This window comes from Helicoverpa zea, chromosome 31 (genome assembly GCF_022581195.2).
Source record: "Helicoverpa zea isolate HzStark_Cry1AcR chromosome 31, ilHelZeax1.1, whole genome shotgun sequence".
Lineage (NCBI taxonomy): Eukaryota > Metazoa > Arthropoda > Insecta > Lepidoptera > Noctuidae > Helicoverpa > Helicoverpa zea.
Genome location: NC_061482.1, coordinates 5,680,572 through 5,706,782, shown reverse-complemented (window position 1 = coordinate 5,706,782; position 26,211 = coordinate 5,680,572). Strand labels below are relative to the sequence as shown.

Sequence of the window (26,211 nt, the reverse complement as noted above, 5' to 3'; positions counted from 1 at the left end):
CAACTAACACGGTTCATGAGATACAGCCTGGTGACAGACGGACGGACAGAGGAGCGAAAACAATAGGGTCCCGTTTTACCCTTCAGGTACGGAACCCTAAAAAGGAGGGGTTTCTCAAATTGTCAGAATCTTTTATTATTTATTGACCAACCCCACGAGGAGGAACAAAACTTTTATCTTTCCTACGCGCATAGACGAGGTCTCAAATGGCTGTTGATTACTTAATTAGGACTCACAAAGTTACCTACATATGTATGTTATGAAAACTGTGGGTCCAGAGTAGTTAGGTACCCATATTTCTCTTTAGGTACTTAGATAAGTCATCAGATATTCTATTCATTACTAGCTTCCCAAAGCGGTTTCACCCGCTTCCCGCAGAACTAACTACGCGCACCCGCTTAAAAAGTACCTAGCCTTTCCCAGTAAATAGAACAATGAAACCTCTACTAATAGATTATCTCATTAAAGAATGCAGGAACTGAAATAGCAAAATATACCCTGCTGCACGTTGGACTGACAGTATGAATAAGTAGCTTGCAATAAATGGATGCGGGCTGGTAAAGTGGGATGGTTGGTGTTTGTTGGAGGAGGCCTACGTTCAGCAGTGGACGGCAATAATCAGATATAACAAAGCAAAATAAAAGATGGCTATTTAATGAAACAACACACATTTGCTCTATTTTCATGTTATATTATTTATTCAGACAACGGTACACTGTGACAATAACAAACTTAAATTAATGAATTTAATTGAGACAGATATACTACATTTAATTTATTCAGATTAACGGCCACTAAAGAATTGTGTTCAATCAGATTATTGACTACACGAATATTTTGTAAACAGCTTTGATTAAAAGATTACACCAATTTGCACAAATTGTACTTAAGATAAACACTGAATGTATCGATATTGCTGTGCCACATAGGTTTACTTAGAATACTCGCTCTTCAAGCCAAGTTATTTTCTATGAAAATAGAAGCGAAATTTTAACAAAATACCGTTTAAAGCAAAGAAAAATTAACAACGAAAATAAGTATAAAAACAATTCATTTACAAAATCGACAGTTAATAAGTAATAAAATATTATATAAATACTTAATTACTGAAAATATTTCAACAAGTAAAGTAATCAGTAAGAAATAAACTAGCTGGTACCACGGGTGTGTTACTAGCCAGTTGTAAAATAACAAAACAACAAGAAAATAAACATGGGCTTGAGACGATTACTCTACCAAGATCTAAGGTTATACAGTGTCGTGGCACAGGCCTAAACAGTAGGTACTTAATGTTATTATAATTACGTGTTCACCTACATACAAACAAGGTTACACCATAATCAGGAACACACAGTAGCGAAAATGTAATAAAAATTATCATAACAGTAACTGAAAATAAGACGCGCGTTCAAACGCAGCATCTGAAAAATGTATGAAATAAAACGTAGGTTCAAATAACGTTAAAACGATGTGAAGTCCAATAACTATGGATGCAGCAAACGAATCAATTTATTAAACGTCTGATTTCATTGGTATATTGTAATCAAATTAAAATACATATTTATAAATTATATTTGTTTATATTGTTTGATCGGGTTTGTCATCCCAATAAAAAGCAATCATCAATTTACATCGAGTGTTATTTGTTCAATAAATAAAAAAACAAATAAATCAGCAACTACTTAAAAATATAACTGTACCTTTATACTAGAGAAAATGTATAAAATTCATGACGCTGACGATTAAATTAATATTTAATCCATATTTAATATTGGAGTGACAAATCCAATTGGGCTTACTGCTGTTCAAATTCAAAGCACTGTATTTTCTGATATGAAAGCAAGATAAACTTAGGTTCCGATACATTTAGATACCTAAACGACAACGTTTCTTAATAACTAAACAGTCGCACATTCAACACTGGAATTGTTACAGTATCTAAAATATTTTTGGTTATAATGGACAAACATGCTACAAGAGTAACGTCAATAATTTGAGCCCAACGGCGGCTGTTGCGCTAAATGAAATAAATACTCAGAATAATTAATCCAAAAGAGCAATTATATCGGTATACTATATCGTCCTTTAAAATAATATATATCACAAAAAGTTAAAGTTTGTCATGCAGCATAACACATTGTAATGGTCGCCAGTAACGATTAATATAAAAATCATAAATTAACATCTATTCATATAAATTACAAACCAACCAAAACCGCCTCTGTAGGTGTATATTATATTACTACAAGTGTTTTTTACTTATCTATCACGAAAATAACACATAGGTACTTATTTATGTAATCCGAAATGTATACTTTTTCCAATATAATAAATTAATGATTAATTATAACTACAAAATCCACATTGTGATACAAAATAATATGAACCATAAGTGATTCAGTTCAAAACAAATGGCACTTGCAAGTCTGCATTGTTTACTCAATGGATTTTCGTCATCGTTTATAAAGAAATAGCAATAATTTTGACACCGAATAGTCCGCTAACGCTTGCCTGTCAGGGTATTACCACATCGGCCAAATATATAATTTTATGTATATTTTTTTCTATATAATAGTCATATGTATTTATCTTTTATATAATAATTTTGAATTTTTATTTATTCTAACTTTTTTATAGTTAAGCACGTTCTAGAGGCGGGCGGCGGCGACAGAGCGCGCTCGTGGTGACGTCACGGCGTGCGCACGCGTCGCCCGCAGCCGCCGCCCGCCGCCTCCAGCCCCTCATCGCCGCATCCCCCCCCCAACACTTACTGTGGTCAAAAATTTGGAAGGCACTTTCTACTTTCAAAAAATTTAAATTTAAATTTATTTTTTTGAACACATTAGCCTAGACTTACACAATAGAAAATATGCGTAGTAAAATTTACCAAAATCTACGCAATTCGTCCGAAACGTTATAGGCCCAGTATATAATTTTTAATTTTTTTCCTAGATTAAATTTATTTCCAAAAGGACAGCCAAATAGTTTCAACATTAATCTGAATTGCAGATGTAATAATTTTTCACTCAATTTTAATAATTTGGTCTTTTTTTATACTCTAGTTCCAAACTTTAACCGAACCGGATATTCCAAATACCAAAATAATAATGAAGTATCAAGGCCACTTGGAGACTAAATATACAACATGGTCACCATGTTCTGCGACGAGTCCTCGCCGAGCCGCGCGGAAGACGCGCGGGCCGCGCCCGGCGCGTGCGTCTCTCGCCGCCCAGCCTTCCCACAACGCGACAAGTGAAAACGTGAACGCCAACAATTTCCGCCAACAATATCTAAATCGTGGATACCCCTGCGGCAAGAAGGTCACACTAGTTTTTTTTTATCCAAACTATGAAACGAAACTATGCGTCCAGGGAAGTAGTTGTTGGTAAAACAAATTTGTACATATACACCTTAAAGTCCTAGCGACGGTGAAACGCCCGATTCCACGGCGCAGTGGCACCGCGATGTCGAGAGTTCTGTAGCGTCGAATAACACTGAATCAGATCGCTACGAGTAGTTACATAGCTAATCTAAGTAAATTGAAATGTATAACACTAACTATGCGTAGATAGTATAGCAGACAAATGAATGATGAACATTCAGTACTTGGCGATTTCAGTGCATCTAAAACTAATGCGGCGGGCCACGCTTCTGTCAGTTAACGCATATCAACAAAAGATACATGAAGCTTCGGAAAAGTGAGTTTATACAGGATAATATCGAAACAGATGTCTTCATAAATAAGTGCAGCGAGAAGAAAAAATATTCTATAGATTATTTGATTCCATAAGAAAGTCTGTCTTAAATAGATAGGAACGAACTGTACCACCAAGCTACATCACTGTGCATTGGTGATTTCAGACTGTTAAAGTCCAGGTTTCCTCACGATGTTTTCCTTCACCGTTACTCAGTCAAATTGGTACTTCCCAGTTTTCGAAGTCGAACTTATACTAAAATAGTAGAGGTGTGAAACTTGCGCTACCGCAAACTTACATAAAGTAAAACCATCTGTATCCGTAAGCTCCACTTAAATAAAATAATATTATCATCTTAAGTAAGTAATACTATTTGTATCGATAAGCTTTATAAACAATCTCAATAATGTAACTAAATCTTCTATTACTTTTATTTATTACTTCTAATAAAATGAAAAGAGACTACTGTTATCATGTGGCAACATATTTTGTAACATATTGTGAGTTAAGCTGACGAGTCGTTTTTTGAAAGCTGTCATGGATGGAAAATCGGAAAATTGTGACTTCATCAATTTCGTCAATAATAGGTATCGAAATTTTCAAAATGTTTGTAGATTTTTAGTACATTTTGAAATCCACAGTCTATAACAAATGTTGCCACACTAACGAAAGGTACACTCAGAGCCATAAATATTTAACCAGAAGTCAAACTCTGGGGTGTTTAATATTGACAGCTCTGATTTTGGTGTTCATGTCTAGAAAAAAAGAGTTAACAATTAGAAGTGGGCACCGTCGCGAACGCCTAATTTAGCCTAACATTTGGAACAATCACTACTGACTATCGATACATCTAAATTACATTTGGCGGTCACTAATTCTACATGTATGTGAATCGCTGCACGAACAGTGAACATGAGCTTGGGTGCGGAATCCCGCAAGCGACAACACACAATATAACGGCTACTAGAAAAATTGACATCAACCTGACATGAAACTATAGGATATCTATACTTTAAAAGATTACATCTAACACTAATCCATTTTTTTTTTCATTTCTTAAATATGTTTGCTGAGTTATAATGAATAGGTATACCGAACAGTCTTTTGAATCGGGCCGAATATATATGTATACATATATATGTATATATAATATACTTTTTTTTAAATTTTGATAAACCCTACGTTCACAGATGGATCTAGATTGTAATGTATTAGTTAAGCTTACACGTATTTCGAAGTTCTACATAAGATTAGATAATAATAGTGTCGGGGAGCGGTACATGCTGGCACACTGAGTGGCCAAGCACCCGACCCCATCCAAGAATATCAGAGAAAAACTTAAAATTATATCAATGGAACACAATACATAATGATACAAATTATAATAAATCCATAATGTTACAAAAGTCAACTAATAACAAAGCATTGTATTGCACAGCGAGTCCACAATAATTTATTAAATATGATCGTAAATTAATGCCGATTTGAAATATTGATTAAAACAAGTTGACCCGTGTTGAGCCCGTCACGTGATCGTCTCTAAGCTCTCAGTGGTAACAGCTCCACAACACCTTGGAATGTGCAACGGGCGCAACGAACCTCAATGTCTTCTCATACCGACACACACGTCACAAACTTATCTTTGATAGCAATCCCATACTACATCCTTTGGAATCGCAAGATTTTGGCATCTTGCGGCTGGTCGCATCAATACGCCTGACGGTATAAAAACTAAACGACACCGCCGTGTCGCACACATTTAATACCGTCAATATTTTGTATGCTAATATTCACCGCAGTTTCAACTGTCCCGCATAAAACATAATATACTTCTCAATAAAAATACGTTACAGCATTAGGTACTCGTTTACTTTTGCAAAGAAGAAAAAAGTCTTTTTCGAACCGTATTAACGCTGCTTCGGAAACTTTCCTTCTCAAACAGTTTAATAATTGAACTCAAATCCACAGTCAGCACCATAACACGTGCTTTCAAGCTTTTTGTGTAAATGCAATAAATCCGAACTTACCATTGTTATTGATGCTGACTGTACTGCGGTGATAAACATAATATCTTCGATTATATCGGCTAATTTGAAAGAGAGACACATGCATCAGGCGAGGTTCACAGAGCTCAGGGATAACTTCAGCTACTCCAGACACTGTTGTGCGTGTCTGAATTAACTGTGCTCTGTAGATGTCAGGAACCTCGCGTCGTAAGGATTTAATAATAGGTGGAGCTGTTTCCGTTCGGCACGAAATACTTATAAGCGGGCATCGGTATCGGCGGCGGCGGCAGACCCATGGGCGGCAGCATCGGCGCCATGCCCGCGGCCTCGCTTCAGATGTCCGCGCGCCCGTCCGCCGCGTCCAGCTCGGAGGGCGACGACCCCTGGCCGGAGCCCTTCCTCACGTGGCCCTGGCCGTTCTTCGGCGGACCCATCAGAGTTATGTCGGAAGAAGTGTCGCGGTCGCTGTAGCGGCTATCAGTCGGCGAGGCGAAGGGGCGGAACGGGTCGGTGTGCTTGGCGGGCTCGAGCGCGTGGCCGGGCGGCGGGGGCGAGCACAGCGGGGACTCCAGGCCGGTGGAGAGCGGCGAGGTGAGCTGCGGCGAGCTCTGCATGGGCGGGCCCAGGTGCGGCGGGTGGTCCGGGGGCCGCTGGCCCGCCACCATGTTGCACATCTGTCGGCGCAGGCCGTGCGCCACGGCGGCCACAGCGGCGGCGGCGGCGGCGTTGGGTGACATGCGGCCCTCGCGCCCGTTGCCACACCCGATGTAAGCGTTTTGAACGGCAACTCCGTCCTGAAACACGCATTCCTCCTCATACAATGCTTGCTCGACACGCTGCAAATCGCAAGGTAATCAAACTATCCAATAACGTTTGGCGCTTAAAATATATATTTCGAATCGTCTAACATATAATAAACGTCGGCACAATTATGACGTAGCGAAATCTAACCGCTGAGCCAATTATTATAATTGACGATCGCATTGGCAAATTCGCATATAGCTGCGAAAACAAGGGTTCAGTGGCATGAGATGAATACAATTGTAAAATGCATTTGTTACAACATAAAAAGTGTGTCTTTATCGCAATCTTACGTCTCTTCACATGCTTAAGTAGTGAACATTTTTTTTCAAGAGAGAACATTTCCATGTGGACGTGAAATTGCGAAGTAAAGTAATGCCGAGAGTAGAGTGCGTGAGGCGGATGACGTCACGCAGAGTGCTCCGGCTGGCGCAACATGAGAATACTGACCGGTGCGATGGCAGGGTAGCCCGGCAGTTCGATCTCTTTAAGGTTTGTGGCCTGAGTGGCGCAGGGCGCGTGGGTGTCTCTGAACACTACTGCGCGAATAACGCCGCGAATGTGCTCGTCAGGCCAAACGCCCAGTAAGATCCTTTGCGGCCGCCCCCTCCCTTTTGGTCTTAAATCTGGAAATTCGCATAATAGTAAAACGTGAACACGTAAGGTATTTTGGTGTTTTTGTTGTGAATTATAGCTTATTCGAAATAATAAACACCGAAAGTTGTAAATAATACAAGCTGTTGATTTGCATCCGTGCCATATTCAAGGAGGTCATTATGCTAATGATTCTCGACCCAAATCAACAAAAAAATTGGTACGTAATTTTTTTTCTTTAATTTTTTTCGGAATTCCGTAAATGTCATCTAGCCTTATTTAAACTTGGCGCGTATGTTACTGGCATTAAAACCGTGCTGCACCCTCACACAAACGCAAACACAAAGCATACGCAACGATCACTCATAAATTTCATTCATAAAATTGGATTACTTTGGAAATACCACGACATTACAATGACAAAAAAAGTAGTTCATATTAGCTATTTCCCGTCTACTGTAATTGCAATCGATTATTTACGTATTGTATGTCCTCCTCCTGAACTATGGCACAAATGCAAATCAACACCTTGTATTTATTTCGAACACTCTATAAGCAATTCATTCGAAAATAAAATAATGACTTATCAACCATGCAAGGCGTTAATCGCGAGGCGGCTCGCAAGTCGATGTCATACATCAAAGGGCGATTGCAATAGATAAGCACAAGTAACAGTGTTTTGTGTGTTCCAAAACCTTTCTGCCGCCGAATCAACAACACGACACAAGAAAACTAAACCACATAAGGAAAATAAATTGACACATTGAGAGATGAAATTTTAAAGAATGGACTAACTAACTTACTTGCGATTGTGAGCTCTTTAGAAGTGCCGTAGAGTAAAAAGAAAACAAAAAGATTATTATTTCTATAACCCTGCACATAAAAGCATAAATTATTTGTTCTTAATTTACTTATTGAACATATAATATAAAGTATAAGGCTAAGTTCAGATGACGAATTTTGCGACGGACGACGCAGCATGACGGCAGTAATATTGCTAGCGTTAAGGTGCGTTTCCGTGCAGTATATAAACTACTTACTTGAGCGTTGGCTTAAAGACCGTAAAAAGCTCTTCTATTATTTATTCATTACTTATAATTCTTGAACTGTACGTTATAACCTGAGTTTTCTTTATGTTTATTTCTAAACCCCGCATTTGGTTGGTTTAAAACTAAACGCAGGGTTACGCGCATGAGCGCTCGTCATCTGAACCTTTGAAATATCAAACAAACATTTGATATATGAACTTAGGCTAGAGAAACACATACTATCAATAGTTCCACTGAAATTATTTTTTACAGCGGTGTAATAATTCATGTATATGTATATTTGAGTAGACGAGTCCTGGTATGCCTTAGTTAATTACTAATAGAAAAGAACAATGTAGTGTAATGACAAGGGACTGATGAGAAATTGTTACTAGTTGCAAGTATAGAAAAGTATTTTTATTGCAATATATTTAATAGTGTATATAAATATATAATAAATGCTGTTTCCAAAACATTTAAACATTTATATAATCTCAGTATGTATCTGTGAGTCGACATAATGTTCAATTTAGAAACTGGAAAACGTTTTCTTGTGTCGTATATCGTATCCATAAATGGCTGACATTAATTTCAAACAGCTCACTATAGATATTAAATACGTATACATATTCATATGTTTCACACAGTCACAAATAATACGAGGCAACTATTGCTCCCAGCACTCGCATAGCAGATAAGTTCGCAATGCTAAAACACAGGTAATTTTTGTTACATACATAGGTAAGTATATTTCGCACACACCTTATAATTATACAATCACAAAACTTAATCGTAACATTATCACTTGAACGGCATTAAAAAATGTTGTACCACAGGTTATTTACAATTTTTCTAAATTATGTCAGAACTTATATTCTGATAAGATTTTTTAACGTTAACTAAGTCGTACTCGTTCAATCCTATACAGACCACTTCCACTGTGTTATCAGTTTAAGTATCAATGACTATTTATTTACCTTTGGTGAGTAAATAATTTATGTAATAGTTTTCATATTTTTCGTCATAAATAAAATATACATAAGGTACTTTGAAATTTAGGATAGGACTTTGAAAAAAAAAATGCATCTTATTTATATTATTTGACTTGATTGTTTAAATCAATTAATCGATATCCGAATCATTATTAAAATAAATAGGTAGGTATTATCGAATTAACGGAAAACATGTCGTTACGTCCATTAAGCTGTTACCCAATTTTAAAGGGAAGTTATTCTGTTTTTTAAGAATTGAACTGTCCAACGTGTCCGAAGTTTAATGTCAAAATTATAAATGAGCCTGCGACAACATTCACAGTGGAGATGTGCCACCATTATAAAATTGCGTACATCTGCACTCATTAAGCCGGGATCAGACTGGCGGACGCGACTTGCAGTAAAAAAAAGTGTCTTAACGCAGAAAATGTTCTAATTAAAGTAATGGTCAACATTAAACTGAGTGGGATTTATGAAAAATATTGTAGACTACAAGGGGCTTTCGCCAGTAATCCGAGCTTTGAAATAGAACAATGGCTTAACATACCTGCACCGCCGTCAGCGCTGGGGCCGAGCATGTTGTGCACTCGGTTCGCGTACAACACGAACGTCGGGTAGGGTATATCGTATTTTCGAGCTGCCTGAGACAAGGACAGTCCTTCCTTCAGCACGGAGAAGATGGCCTCGGCCATTGTCTCCGGTCTCCAGGACTTGAGCGGGCCGCGCTCTCGGAATCTCAGGTTGTGCACCAGCGTCTGCGTGTTCCAGCACTTTTGCCACATCGACTGGAGTTGGTATTGGTAGCTATCTGTAGAAGTAACAAAGTTATGTGTTAATCGTAACATTCTTGGTTGTACACGGACAGTATTGGGTATATTTTTTCTTCAGAAATTGATGAAAATGATATTGGGTATCATAATAAAATGCAATAATTTTAATGATGAATTCAATAAGAGCGATATTGGCTTGTAAATAATATTTTATCAAATGGGGAACACTAAATTAATTAAAATTAAACATAATCATACTGTAACACCTTATGGCTCAAGTAAAATCGAGAAGTTTATCGATTATGGGACTACTCCCTTCGCGATATCGAGAAAACCGAACCCTTGGCAAACGATTAAATCGCTCGAAATACCATCGATAAATTGCATTTTATATGTCAACTACATATATCTAGACAAATTCAAAAATGTCGTAGGCGGGTTTTGTAGATAGGTACATAATTAGGTTAACAACACTCAATAAAGGGGATTATTTCGAGTGGCATTTTCAAATTTTGGTCAAATACAAAAGATATAGCTCTTTTATAGGCTGGTTAATTATGAACTACTATTACATTTAAGGGATTATATTTGAGTTGATCATATTGTATGTCAATTATAAATTCGGTATTTGCGGTACGAACCCTTAAATAAGCACCTGCCTCCCATGTAAGGAGTCCCGTATAAACTAAAAATAATTGACTTCCCTGATCATTCCTTATTGCATGAAGTATAAGTTAGCAACACCTACTTTCAAGCCACTTTTTCAACTTTTATATGGGAGACATGAAATATACGGCAATATAGGTTTTATTGCACTTGCCGTATCATGCTTACATTGCTATGTCATACCATCATCGTTATAGATTCTATATAAATAATCAATAGGTATATAAAAATAAATGACGATCAGATGACGTAGTAGTGTATAGATCTGCCTGCTGGAGGTTGTCGGTTCAATTCCAGCATAAATCAAGCATTTGTGAACATAACACATGAACATAGTTGTTAGATTTAGCCTGCGTATTTGGATGTAAGTAGGTAAATGTGTACCAGTTTTAGTATCCAGTACCCAGTGCACCCATACATTTTACAACCCCATTTTGGGAGTAGATGACCTACATATGTGCGAAAAGAAATCTCAGTAAAAATTATGTATATTATAAATAACTAGCTTCCGCGGTGTGTTGATAACAAGTAGCCTAAGTATGTGTCAATCCAGGGTATCACCTATCTATATATGAAAGCGGTCCAGCCGTTTTTGCTTGAAATAATAACAAACATACATCCATACATTCTCACAAACTTTCACGTTTAAGTATAACATTAGTAGGATAGCAGGAAGCTATTGCTGATTTCAATAAAAATTATTGGTGCATTCATAAAAGGGGTAAAAAGAAAAAAGTCACCCCGGCAAAAAAGTATAAAAAATAAATAATAAAAATCACACTACATACTGACCTTGAGGTAACCTGTTACTAAAGCAAAAACAAAAAATTATTAGCAGCACACGAAATAAAACAACAAAATAATACGAAATAGTTTTTTTTTTTTTTATATAGAAAACAGTCTTTACAAGCAACGAGGGATCGCTGTACCATCGTTTAGATCATACTTAGCATACTAAAGCCCAATAGACTTACAATAAAAACGGCAGTTTTCTTAAAACATGTCCAAGTTTCTAAGGTAAATAGTTATTTTAAAAAACGGTCGTTTTTGCTGTTAGTGAAATAGGCGTAACTAATGAAGAAAGGAATGCAACATTTTTCTTAAATTATAGTACTATTACCCCTTATTTATAAACTATTGCTTTCAAAAAAAAGAAAGGTTATTTTATCTTACTTCATTACTATGAAAACCATAGAGACAGAACTTATTAATAAATGCCAAGGATTTTTATAAATAAGAGGTCTAAACTTAAAATACAAAATTAAAGTTTTAAATTATAAGCAAAAAAATATTCGCTTTTTATATAGCAATTGTACATTTTTTTTAAACATATTTAAGTCAAATTAAATGCAATCAAATTGACGATAATCACTAGTTTGTATCATTAACTTAAAAAAAAAAATTACATCGTAATATAGTCCGATAGTCTGAAAAATTAAACAAAACTTTGTGAACTTATTATTATGAAGAAATGCCATCATATTTTTTGCAACATTTGATTACCAGTCATTTTCAAAACTTAAATAACCACTGTGTAGCAGTTATTTTTTTCTAGTTATTCTATCTATTAATAATATTTTTAGTAATTTAAAATTTTCTCATTTGTGTATTTTTCAATAAGTCACAAAATAATTGAGGTTTGAAACTATTTTTTTCTCGCTCAGTGTAGGTAACTGTGCTAAAACATACTAGAGCGATGCACTGTCCAGTCACTCCCGCGCAGGTGGGTGAGTAACAATGCAAGAAAAAGTGAGAATGCGAGCGTGCGTTTAATTTATATTTAGCGATAAAACATAATTGTGTATTTCAATGAAAAATATTTATACAGTAAAAACATCGTACTGTTTCCTGCCAGAGTGGCATTCAGTAATTATGACGAATATACAAATGTTGCAAACTTGCTTGCTATTATAAAAATATAGCTAGATACATTGTTTTATCTCTGTCCAATAGTCGTACGAGAAAAATATTTTTAGTGTTACTAAGATGAAATTATTTTACTTTAGCCAACTCATCTGATCTTTCTGTTGTTTTGTTAGCGGTTGACTGAATGCAATTTTTGTCTGCTAGACCGCCTTTTTAGAGAATTAAAAAAAACTAAAATTCCAAAGAAAAAAAAAACTAAATTCACTACATGGCTAAAAATATCACAAATGTATGTATGTTATGCATCGTATCGCATTATAAGCAGAACTGGCAGAACGCATTACTTCTAAAATGTTTATTAATTAATGATATCTCCGCTCACTGAGTAGCTCGTCCCATAAACTTAGTAAGGTGACGAGCAAAAACGCGAGCTCAGTCCGGCTTTACATTCCAACTATTTTAATAGAGAACTAAATAAAGTTTTCACAAAGAAACTGTATTTTTTATTGAATAACTACGGAGCCGTGGAAGAAAATAATAAACTTTGCATTTTAATAACGGTCCAAAAAAAATCTGAATTAATTTTTGATGTAATTAAAATATCGCGGTACCTGTTTTAATGGCCTTTACTATATTCACAGTTTCCATGTGAAACTCTATATGATTTTGCGTTATCTATGCAAATCTTGTAAAAATAATTGATCGTTTAACAGCAGCTTTCGGCTGATATGTGACGACAGATATCGTACGCGTTTTTAATTAAACATATAATTTTCTTTTTTCTTTAACAAAAAAATCTTATTCTTATATTTTGAGCAAACAATCAACCTAATATAATACGGTAGATATAGTGCGCAATTTTTCATCAATACTTTAAACTAAATGGCTATTTTTGACGTTGACTGTAGTGACGTTTTACAACTGTGTCACCTCTTGTCACGTACTAGGAAGGTATAGAGTAAACCCCTATGTCACTCGCACGGACTAAGAACAAAGCTGTTAACTACATATATATCGTTTAAGTGGATGTCTGCACGTCCATTGAGCCTTTGCACACGCTAGTTTGTCGCTTGTATTAAAAGGCCATGCAGTATACGAAGGACCCCATAATGGATCATGGATATGGACCTCTTGTTGGATAACAAAGGTCTATTATGAGCCTGCAAAACACTTTGTTGGATACACTTACTCTATATTAGGCCTTAGTTAAAAATGAGTTATAGACAGAATAACATTTTCAAAGTCGCCATTAATTGTGTGGCCATAAATATATAATAATTATATTTTATTTGTATTTATTCCAATCTTAGGTTACACTGTCTGACATCTAAATGGGTCTACAATATAACCGGTGAGCCGACAATTGGTAAATTATATGAACCTGTCAGTGTAAAGACAGTATCATTTGATTGATGTCTGAAAATTGAGGCTTAAAAATATATTACCTCGTTCTTAGCTGTTATAACCATTATTTTTAATGGAAAATTACACACTATGTCTCGCCGTTGACATACCATTTAAGGTTCTTCGGTTAAATGTCAAAACGTCTTAATTATTCATGTGTTTATAAAATATTCTGATACAAACATAACAGGTATATTATCTGTTCTTGTATTAATATTATGTTGTATTTCTGTTAACAATGTACTAATGTGATAACTAATAATAATCCATATAACTATCAACGGTTTTTTAAGTGAACACGAGTCGTTATCGTGCCTACCTATATGCATGTTAATATGCAAAAAAATATATAAACTAAGTATTTACATAATTTCCGATATGTACATAAATTGTCGAACTTAAATTGCTAATTATCACAAGACATTTTTCCTAGATCTATCTATAAGTGAAATAAAGACTTAAGTTATATCAGACTATAAGAAGACCATATTTAACTGAACAATAATAATTGATATCAATTTACTAAAATTATGTGAAGTACAAAAAACAAACTTTCTCTTACAAAAAAAAAAAAACAGTTTCTCTTTTACTTTAAATTGGATTATAATTAAAATAAATGGCAGTCTTTTTTCTGTTCTTGAGCCAAAAAAGTAAACAAAATAACGTTGTGGTTCTTAATAAAAAATAGAAAAATAAACTAAAGTTTTTATTCTATAAAGACAAAATGTATTTAAAGCAAATTATATATGTTTATACTGATAAGATAAAAATCATTACGAGTACTTTTCATATCTATAATTATATCATATCTACTGAGTACTCAGTCTTAAGTTCTAAATAATGTTCAAAATATATAAAGAAAAATATAAAATAAGTGTAAATTCCTTACACAGGTGGGGGCTGTTAAAAGTAATTAAGCTTAATTAAGTAACATTTATACTACTTATTATACTACTCGTAGTTGTTACTTATAACTATTTATATGGCAATGTGACGTCTTAAACTACTAAAGTCTTAAATTAATATATAACACGTGAATTGACACAAACGGACAAAATGTCCTGAATTCTGCGATGGAATTTAGTAGAAAACCACAGATTAGTTGTACAGTATAAGAGTTTTTATCTCTTGCATAACCCGTCTCAGAACCGCTTCATTTAAATTCTGTCAATTTTTAAGGCACTTCTTCCTTATTTTATACCTAAGTCTAAATATTTGAATCGCGTGCCCACTCTTTAGTGTTTCGCGTGTCACCATGGCGAGCCGAGAGACATGAGGCTGCCAACCTGTTACTGCTCATTGCATTGATATCAACTTTTATCTCATCAAATTGTGCCAAAACGCGGTTTGGCGCCAAACCCCGCTTAACCCACCAAAGTCCGTAAAAAAATATTTATAGAAAAGATCAATTACAACTCAATTTCGGCGATGTAATAATTAAGATAAAATTGCATAAAAAGGAACAAAAATATGTCGTCGCTATTACGCTCGTTAAAATTTTAATAACTACCCACGACACACCTGTCGTTTTACGGAATACAAATTGTTTCTTAATCAAAATGAATAATGAATTGGGATTCATTTTCACTATTAACCGAATTAATTTTTATTTAACGGCCTTAAATTAGAGATTTTTGAGCGAATAATGTTAAACAATGTTACTGAGTAAGGAAAATGCGACAAAAAAGTAGATACTGGTTCCTGATATGGACTTTATTTACGACAAAATATATTATAATTATATACAGCGTGTAAATATCGACGAGTCGAAGTAGCTGTAAACGTTTAAATATTAATGTTTACACGTTATGCAGCCACTTAACGCTAATAAAGTTAAGCACTCACCCGTTTTAAACTAAATTATTTCTTTTGACGAAAACTGTACTTGTCTTGGTAATAAAATACGTAAAAAAATATTGACCCAGGTTAACATTTTAATCCTTTCTATATAAAGATCTTGAAGTGGGTTAATTTTACGGTGTCTTTTGCGGGTGAAGTGGAATTGTGTTGTCGCAGAAATACAGATGGCACCACTTGTCGCTCTACGGATCCAAAGTTTACGATTCGTCGTCCGCATTAAATTCAGTCTTAACTTTTGGATTTTTACTTTTTAGTGACCCTTCGTAGTAAAGAGACACTATAGAATGCTTCTTACAAAAGGCCCACCACCACCTGAACCCTGTCAGACCTATGAACGAAAACCCTGGATCTCTTATCTTCCTCAATTTCTCCACGTAAGGGAGGATTTCTTTTAAAGATTTTTTAGTTCGTCTATTGTATGGTGAGACGTTGGTTTCGCAGCAGAAGTCTAACACGGTTCGTTCTTCGCTGGCTGAGAGGCAAGTTTCGTCTAAGACAGCCATGCGTTTAGATTTCCCCAATATATTGTCGTACAGTGTTCCTTTAGGAATGCCGTAGTGTGTGGCAGCCTGAGTGAACCTCATTCTCTGGGTGACGACGGCTTGGATGGCTTCTTGCAGCTGCGTCTGCGTCCATGTGGGTGACTTCAGCTTGCGTGTGCTATGACCGTGGTAATCTGACATAGTGGGGAACAACACAAACTTTCATACAGAAATCCGTATCACTATGATGCAGCAGTCATGCAATATATTATTTTCTCCGTCGAACCATTAAAGCCCTAACGATACTTTTACCATTTTTCTATAATTTTATGACCAATAAAATACTTATAGACATAATATACTATAAAACATTTTCATGATTACTTTATAAACAGTAAAATACCTATACAATAGCCGTTTCTGACGACTGAAATTACTTTCGTAGATTGGACAGATTAAATAAGTATTTTCTAAATAAACGACTGTTAAGAATTTGTGGTGAATGCGTTTGCTTGCCCTAAGTTAGCTACTGCTTCTTGTAAAAGAACAGCGATAATCAAAAATGTGAAGATTGAAGTATTAAATGATGCTAACTGTACTTTCTTCCATGTTACGTAGAATCGCTTGGATACAATGACCCTCAAACCTCGCTAATGCCTTACGGTTTTAACTGATTGAACAAAGAACCATATATACTATTATAAAAATATCTATACTCATATTATGACGAAAGGAAACCGAACCTAACAAGAGCCGAGGAAAACGCGGAAACTCTTACGTTAACAATGTAAGATACCATACAACTCACAATACTAGTTTTTATGCTATTAAACTATAAAATTTCACCGACGCACGGCCATCGCAACTTTAACAATGTCGTATACATCTGATATAATAGTGTTTCTATATTATTTTCTCACGTATAATGACAGTAAAGAATAAGAAGTTATTATCAATGAGAAGTACTGGCAATATAATACAGTGAGTGACTATGTTTTTCTATTTATAATTGTATTATAATGTGGTGAATTGACAACGAAGTGACAGCAAGAAACAATACGCAAGAATTTCTAACGTTGAACATGACGATTTTATTTTGATAAACTACTGCATTAGAATGATATAGATTTAGAGTTATCACAACATGCACAAACGTCACACAAAAAAGCGTAAAAAAATTGCTGAGAAAAATAATCCATTTCGAAAGATTCTAATTTGCGCATCTAACTCTAAACACAACCCTTAACTGGTAGCATATATCCCTCGCCAGGCTCAAGATTTTCTGCGTATCTTTCATTTAATTCGGTTAAAGTAGATATGGTGTGAAAACGCGGCAGACAAACAATACCCGTCCGGTTGCATTTTATGATACTACATCTAGTAAGGATTCTATAGTTCTAAAATGTCTTTAGAGACAAGATACGCAAATCGTAACTCGCACTCCTTGTTGCTCTACTTAGTAAATTATTATTTATGAAAAAGCTTTGAATGTAAATAACAACATTAAAAGGTTTCTACTAACCAGCAATGGCTGCCGATGTGGATGCTCCAAGCCAGGCCTGAGAGTTTTCAATCATCTTGGCCTGTGGACAAAAAAGCAATATTAGTTCTATACACATTAAACATTATGATTACCTAAGTATAATTTATAGAGAGACACGAATGTCTGTCAAAAAATTAAAGTTATCTGGTTCAAAAATCGCCATGGCAAAAGAATTTAACTTGAGTTTGTATGTTGGTAATAATGCCTGATATATTGCAATTAAACAGAACGGACCCACTGCTAAAAAAAAACAGCTTTCACCTAATTTCAACAGTCCATGTAACACGGGGGTGTTATCAGTTTGGCCACCGCAGCTTATTGGGGTTACCATAGAACGTCCTACGTTTTACCATCACAATAACTTTCCACTTGTACCATCGCATGGGAAACCACAGAGATTTTTTTATACAACGTATCACAACTTTCATGAAAAAATTGTTACGAGTTCGGAACGACATCATGTGGCAAGAGATGTCATACGCAATAAAAATATCATTTTTCACTGAAAATGTTTACGCTTTTGCCTGCAGAGAAAGCAGATGAACGGATACCGTTATTTTGAATGGAAATAAAACCAACACCAAAAGTCACACTCACCAATTAATGGCATAAACATCACAAAGAATCGAGTCTTATTTCCTTTCATTATCAAAGTAATGGACACCGCACATAGGTAATAAAGTATATAAAACAGCGTTCTAAATCTTACGCCGACACTAATACAACAATGGTTTAACAAGTCAGCTTCATTACCGTACAATAATAATAACGGTCAGATGAAAAAGAACAATTCGTCAGTTAATTTACAATTTCCCATCTCGTACAGGAAGTTTACGATTGCACATTTTATCGATCGCTACTGTAGATGAGGCGACGGCCGCGCCGCCCGCGCCGCGCAAGCGCACGTTTATTTACGTCCACCCTGTAATTGTTGGAGCAAAGAGCGGCATTTCTTTGTGCCCAGCGCTACAACTAAACATTATCGAAGTTTTAATTGTGAACGCAGACAAAAGCCGGCCATTTTACGGCAGCAATAACGGAACGCAGTTCAATCTACAAATAAAATCTTTTATTAAGTTAGCCGGGCGACGACGGGCGCGCCGCTAGTCGTGTTTACGAAACGCACACGTGCCCTAAGTACCGGTTGAAACGTTCCGATGTATTGTTTGTTTACCCGAATAAAACACTAAAATCCAATTCAATAACAAAGAATTAAAGATCCCGAAATAAAATTTATTGCCAGTGTACGATAAAATAGATTTATGTAGGCGCAGGCGGGCGGAGAGGTGCGGCAGAACGCGTCCGTTCGATCAAATTATTAAATTAGGTACACTTGGTCAACTAAGAATGAATCTGTTAAACATTTGTGATGGTGACAGGGCTAACTATCATACAGGCAGAGATTGTGTGAGCGCAAGACACGGGTAAGATCGTATCAGTGGCTGTTAATTTAGTGGCGTGGACGTGTGACGCGTGTGTCAGAGGTGTAACGACCGGTGGCTGTGAGCAGGGTGGGTGGGACATGTATTGCTAACTTGTTGAGCCGTGCTACGTCATCGACATAAGCAGCTGGTGGTTTGACGAGGGTAGGGGGGCGTAATCGGCGACCTGTAAGCTTATCCTTAAAGGATGTAACTAGCTTCTGTAATGTGACGAATTGAACTCTATACCAAGACTGTTAGTGCTGTTTCTTGTGAGTTGCCATTTTAGCTAGGATAGAAGTTTGTCATTCGTTCAAGACGAGTTTTCTTAATAGCTAATGTGTCTAACCTATATCCGAGCTATCATAAGAACTAATTCCTTCATGAAGTCTGAACAAAACAGAGCTCAAAAAAGTACCATTTTTAGTCTGCGTAAGTTACAATCTCTAGTGTTTGACGTCATACTTTGACAAATAACGTGTACAGGTATCCAGGATTATCAATGGCCCAGACAGACGGGGAGCGATCATTAGCGGCGCTCAAGTTAATCAACCTAATTCATATCTCCGTACAAGTACGTATATTTGCGTTGCCGGTGTGAAACCGAAGCGCGCCGGATTATGGGTGCCATCCATTGTAGTCGCTAACAAACTCGATCGCTTCCTATCAACTATCTCCAGTAAGCCGGTTTGACATTGCCTCGCCGTGTCAAAAATGCCTTCATAATTTATGTTAACAGGTACCTACAACACCATCGAATTGTCTGATTGATTGTCAAAAGCTTTTTTCTGTTCTCAATTTTTTGCGATTATTTGAAATCTGCGAGTTCCTCTACGGAATTGGTCATACGAATACAAATTTCAATTAGCATAGCATATTTTGCGTAATACAAAAATCTAGCACCATCTGCGAGAATAACTTCCTAGATAGCAAATGAGTGCAATCCAGCGCATTAGTCGGTCATTATTTATGTTATTCCGGCGGCTGCGCGGCATGGCGCCCCCTCTAATCGAAACTTTGCGTACGAAACGCAATAATAAACTTCCGCGGTACCGTGCAATTACTGTCTAAGTATGTATACGCGTAATAAGTCCGCGTCAGCCGGCCCTAGCTTACGATTTACGCAAAATTTAATTTCGCTGTTTTATAACCAAGGTCAACGGTCTTACAGCACGTACAGATCACCAAAAATCTATAAAATTCTGTAACAATGCGTATGCGGCTAACTTTACAGCTCCATGGGCATGCCTTCATGAAGTCCTCTGCTAAATAATTGTCCTACTTACTAAGTATTGTTAATTTTCTGTTTGAAAAGTTTTGGAGACCATGGTTTCTTGACCGTCCATAGAGCGGATTCGTCGTGTGGCGGTTGTGTATTCATACGAATTACCTCTAAATAGGTGTCGGAAAATACTTGATTGCTTATCAATCTTTGAATAAGTTATTTAGCAGGTTGAACTTAAAGAGAATCAACGTCGAAGATAATTTTAAGACGAAATGTAAAAAATAAATACTGTTTGAAATAAAAACGAATCTAACTTTAATTTATTTATACAATATTATTGAATCATTTTCCAGTTCCTTTCAATTTGCTTTAATAACGCATATGCTATTTCCTCGTTAATACAGGGTGATTCATTTGTTCCGAGATACAGTTGGCGAAGAATGGCGGGGGAAGGGCGCGCGAAAGGGTGTGAGGGGGATGAAGGGGTGACGCTCCGAGGGGCGAAGGATAAAACTAATCACACATCCTCTTCATAGAGCGCAGTGTGGGGTCATTTGATAGACGGCAGCGATGGACGTCATGAAAAACACCAAAGATTCAGGTGTCAACACGCCGCTCCGGTCAAATCTAAATAATGAACGTTCCAATATCAGTTCTATTCACAATGTTGTAATCAAGGATGATTCTCTCGTTACCTAGCGACACGTCATCTATACTTATCTATTGTGTTAAATATAAAACCTACTGTGATGTAATGTGAATTATAAGAAAAAGCGTAATAATTAGTACACGCTCATTACGCAGCAGTGTAAAATAAAGCATGCACTCACAATTAAAGCCGGGCTCATCTCCGACAGTGGCGCCCCGCCTCTACGTCGCTTCTGCATTATCCATTTCCGCATTAGTGTCTTTTTGTTCTCCGTTTGATTGTTTAAACGTGCGTCGATGCGGTATCCAGTGGTTATTATTTCCACTCCTCTCACTCGAAATGGCCTCAGTCGATTGTGGAAAAATGGTTCTCTTATTGTTAGTGAAGGAACAATAAGCGCCTTCATTTTATATGTTTACAGCGTCTGAAGGCTTGATAGGCACTTTGCCTCTCTATTACACATACGCGGTCCGTGCTTTTGTTCGTGGCCGTCATTTGTTTTTTCTTTAAAACGCTTTTGAGTTAAGTTTGGTATCCTAAATATAGACAAGCTTGACGGTTATTGGCGTCTAATTTTTTTTGTATTCGCTATTCAATACGCTACTTTTTATGATAGTCATCTTGTTTAGCTTTAAGGGTTATTTTGGCCAGTGTTTTGGAATTATAACTCACAGTGCAAGTGTTGATGGGTGTGGGAAAAGTGAAAATGTAGGTATTGAAAAAATATGGAGAATGAATCTGTTTTCTTTTTATGTATTGTTCAAGCATAACGAGCTTATCAGATTTCGTGATGGTTAAAATTGATTAATCCTGAAGGGAAAAATAATAAAAAAATGCTGTCAAAACGAAAGCAAATACTTTTTGCATTTCGAAATAACTGTCTGACGTATACGAGCGACAGACGACCAGGACGATTATTATTAAATATAATTAGCCATCTGCCGTTCAGTAAATAAAGGAAATAAATACTTAAAAAGCATTGTTATAAAAAACCGCAAGTCCGAATCGTCGCACGTTTCTGACGCTACCGTACCTACCGCTTTGCGAAACCAAAATTCTCAAATAGGAACCCTATTCTAATTTTGCATGGTCTAATTTTCATTGCCACTAAAATCGTTTTGTGACATTTTCAGTTATGTTCGACATTCTAAAATTGACCTAACGCCTATAATATTAGAGTTGATTTCAAGTTGCCGATATAATGTTTTTATATTGTTATATTGGCTTTAGGTTATAAAGAGCGGAGTAAACCATTGTCGTCAAATTATTGTTCTGTTTACGACCAAGGCACACAATTTTCCGCTATTCATATCTTCATAGAGGTACTATTAAATATTATGGAATGTATTATTAATGTAACTGTACAGTTTGTGACTGTTTTCTCATTGTGTCGCAAGTTATAATACAATTTTTTGTATGTAATCAGCTGTAGAATACAGACATTAGATATTTCTTTACGATGATACCTTTTTTGTCAAGTTAATAAATATTGCAATTAAGTTTAGTGAAAAATTTAAAAAAAAAATTGTTCTTAAATACTAGTCAAGTAGAAAGTATAAAAATAAATGACTATCGGGCCAGAGCATTAGCGAGGAAATGACATACTTACAAAATTTAGAAACATAAAAATACATTGAACACTAAATTATGCAATCAATGTGTAACTCAGAATTCAATAACGTACCAGTACCTATACTGTAGCTATATACTAGTAACAAAATACCAAAACAAATACAAAACCAAACTTATAATCATTTGAACACACGAAATATTTTAATTCTTAGCATTAATTACTGGAAACAAGTGTCGTCCCGCTCGCTGTTTCGTTTGTTTAAAACATTAGTATACATACATATATGCTTATGTTAAACGGGACGAAATTTATTTGACTTAGGCGTAGTTTCAGTGTTGGCGACGATGTAAGCAAGACAAACATGTTAATTTTCACCCTCTCCTATCACCCCCCCTTTCTCCCACTCTCCCAGTTTCAACAGGGTTGCCAGGATATATCCTAAGAACAATGTGACCAAATTATCATTGGGAGTTTTAAAATATTCCGCGCTCGTGCTGTGTGATTTTTCGTCATATGTACATTGCGAGTTATCTTTTGTATGAAAACGCGAACTAACTTTCAGGTTTTGAATCTTTGTTTTGGTCAAAAGTATTGACTGATTGTAAGGTATGGTCAATATTGAACTGATTGGAAATTTATTTTTTTGCAAATATTATTATCGAATTAAAATGGCGAATGGATAAGTTAGGAAAAGCTTATGGTCTATTGGTAGATATGTATGTTCGCAACTTATGCAGACATAACCGGCGTGTCATAAAACCTTTAATTCATTTGCGGTAGAAATCTGGACAGTCCAAAGTTTACTATAATGACGTGACCAAAATCCTGCCTCATAAAAATAAAGTCATTTATTTTAACGAATTTGTACATCTTCATAGGATACAGAGAGTTTCGGAAATATACTACAAGTTCAGTAATGTGTAGTTCGTTTTTTTCTGGTAGCTGTCATTTTACTACAAAGCAATTATGCAGATTTGGTCGCACGCATAATTCTTTAAGGTATTTATTTGTTTTAGCATGCCAGCCCTGTCTAACACTTGATTCCGACATGACCCGTTAGAGGGCGCCCTGAATTATACACCAACCTTGACGAACATTTATTTTTAATTTACAAACAGCTTCTCTCGCCTACAATACGATAGCACCTGAAATTACGCTGGCTTTGTATTATTCACAACGAACGCCAAACTTCCTTGCAAGGACACGACCATAATGAATTAGTTAATTAGCTCGTTATTATTGAAGAATAAATATCATTTTATGTTACCAGCAGACCATAGGATAAACATATTGACGACTAAACCACTACACAATCAATCAACCATCTTTAATTTCGGAGAGATGCGTCGGTACCTATAAGTAAACAGACGTGCAAAAAAACGCGTAAGCTTTACGTCACGGTTGGCAATATTTCACCTAACTTCAATCGACACAATGAACGTTAAAATTAATACAAATCAGTCGGAACATTAGCAATGCCATCGTACGTCGCAAACTTTTGCTGCTAAAAGTTGGAAATTAAAAAGTTCGCGGCAATTCACACTGAGGGCGACACCCGTTCGCATCAAACGCGACTCATTGCTGTATTTAAGGGTATTAGTATCTGAATAAAAAGGATATTATGGCTTAATAGCAACTGTATTGGAGACTGGTTAGATATAAGCTACGTTTTTGGCTTTCGGTTTAAGAATGGGTGACCGACTTATCATAGCCAGTTCCTTCCTATGAACATTTTTGACGGTCTTTAAGAGCCTCATCACATTGACAACTTTTAGTCGGCCGACAGTTTGATGGTGCTCATAAATCAGTGTGAAGATAATGGTAGATGCACAACACAACAATCAGATCTGCTAAGTCGATTGATTGATTCACGAACTTAAAACTGTCAACTAACCTACCGGGCCAACTATCTGCCGTCAGTTTAGTCTATAGTGAGCGGGGCTCTTATTATTGGGTGACCCACTGCTCATAGCAAGTTCCTATGTACATCTTTCACGGTCTTTCGGGTCTTTTTCTTAAGAGTGTTGTCTGTCTAGTAACATTGCAATGCAGTTTGCTGTTTATACACCAGTTCAGTTAAATAATTTTCTAAATAGCAATCAATTAATTCTGTCAATATGTTCCCACTGTGGAAGAGAGCTTACAATAATCTGTGTTTCTTTACTACGTTTGGTTGCTTACTCGCGACACACGACCGTGAAAACCTGAATACGCGTCGCAACACACGACCCTCCTTAACTCTAATTAGCCGGACGAAAGCGAAAACGAGCGAAAAAAAAAGAGTTGTATAATTCGGGAAGCTAGTTACCCGCACGACAAGCCAACCTCTTTCCTTTTGTTTTTTAATTAGTTGCCGCTTAAACTTGTGCGCGTTTTGCGTTGTTCATTTTGTTTTCTACAGTATAATTTTCCTACCCCTTTCTATGGCGTTTCGAGTGACATTATGCATTAAACTTCGACAAATCGTTAAATGATCATCAAAACAATTCACTTGTTTCGCTGAAATATAATATTAACTGACATGAACACGGCCACCATAAACAAAACGAAACATTGTTCTCCTTGTATTCTAATTTACCAAATCACGATTAGGGGAGAGGCGTTTGTGTAGTGATGATTAAACATTACACTCCATTTGCTTAAGGAAAACAGAAATAAAATAAGATGATTTTATCATAACAAGAGGAAGGCAAGGCGCCAGTTTCGCTTACATTATTAAAACAAAACAATAGACACACAGACGAACATACGCAGTACTAATGTAGTAAATTAATTATAAACAGGGCGCGGAAACTCTCCGGCCTGCCGTCTTAACAGACGATTAGTAATTGCGTTATCGTTCAATTTGTGCCATTAGTTGTCGAGCATGGCCGTAGACGGATGAAACTTCGATTTATTTCACGTCCGACCTTCTTTAGTATTAATATTATTACATCCGACGTGCCAGTAAATTAATTCTGAACTATTATTAAATGAGAAACGTTTTAGCGTTAGCGATGTAGCTTATGTGAGTGAAAATTAAAATAAACGATAGGCACGGTAAAGCGCTTTGAGATGATTTTAAATATTTGTGGCATGAAGGCAGAAGATTTCACGGTATCAGATCAATCAGGTGCTTGTGCCTTGCAATTGTCTACTAGGAACAGGGTACATATATTAGGAAGCGATTATCGAAAAAAGCTGCTTAAAGGACTGATAGCGTGCAGTATACAGATTGTCACCCTATGTCCGAAACTCCTAATTCAAAACACAAGTGGGACGAAGGTTAGATGCCGCGCGTAAGTTCAGAAGTGAGGTAATCCACCAGTGCAGGACAGGTGCACACCGTAGCAGAGGCTATCAAAAGACGGAGTCGTGGACTAAAGAGGTGTCGCAGTGGCGTCGGCAACGCACAATACGTCTCGCCTCGCGTCCCAACAATATCCTCGTGTTTACATTCCCGGCGTAATTCCTTTGAACTCGCATGTGGGCCCGAGGAAACGTGAAATAAACAGAACTTTCTCGTAATGTTTAATTAAATTAATCAGTTGGTTGATTAGTCGATGGTTCGCCGGCGTTGGCGTAAACAAAGCGCGTCGGCGGCGTGGTCGGGCTTTGATCTAGCGACTCACTCTCATCTCCCACTATTGTTATATA

At 36.4% G+C, this 26,211-nt stretch overlaps 1 protein-coding gene across 1 annotated transcript in view; it reads right to left on the bottom strand.

The window, feature by feature from the left end:
- Nucleotides 1–670: 670 nt before the first annotated feature.
- LOC124644942 (protein bric-a-brac 1-like) overlaps nucleotides 671–26,211 on the bottom strand; it is a 274,319-nt gene continuing 248,778 nt past the window's right edge. Inside the window, exons 6-9 of the mRNA XM_047184639.1 lie at nucleotides 17,687–17,747; nucleotides 9,664–9,924; nucleotides 6,953–7,128; nucleotides 671–6,495 (exon numbers count right to left, since the gene is read on the bottom strand). Of these exons, the coding sequence (XP_047040595.1) occupies nucleotides 6,034–6,495; nucleotides 6,953–7,128; nucleotides 9,664–9,924; nucleotides 17,687–17,747 (960 nt within the window). The 3' untranslated portion in view covers nucleotides 671–6,033. The remainder of the gene's footprint in view (nucleotides 6,496–6,952; nucleotides 7,129–9,663; nucleotides 9,925–17,686; nucleotides 17,748–26,211) is intronic.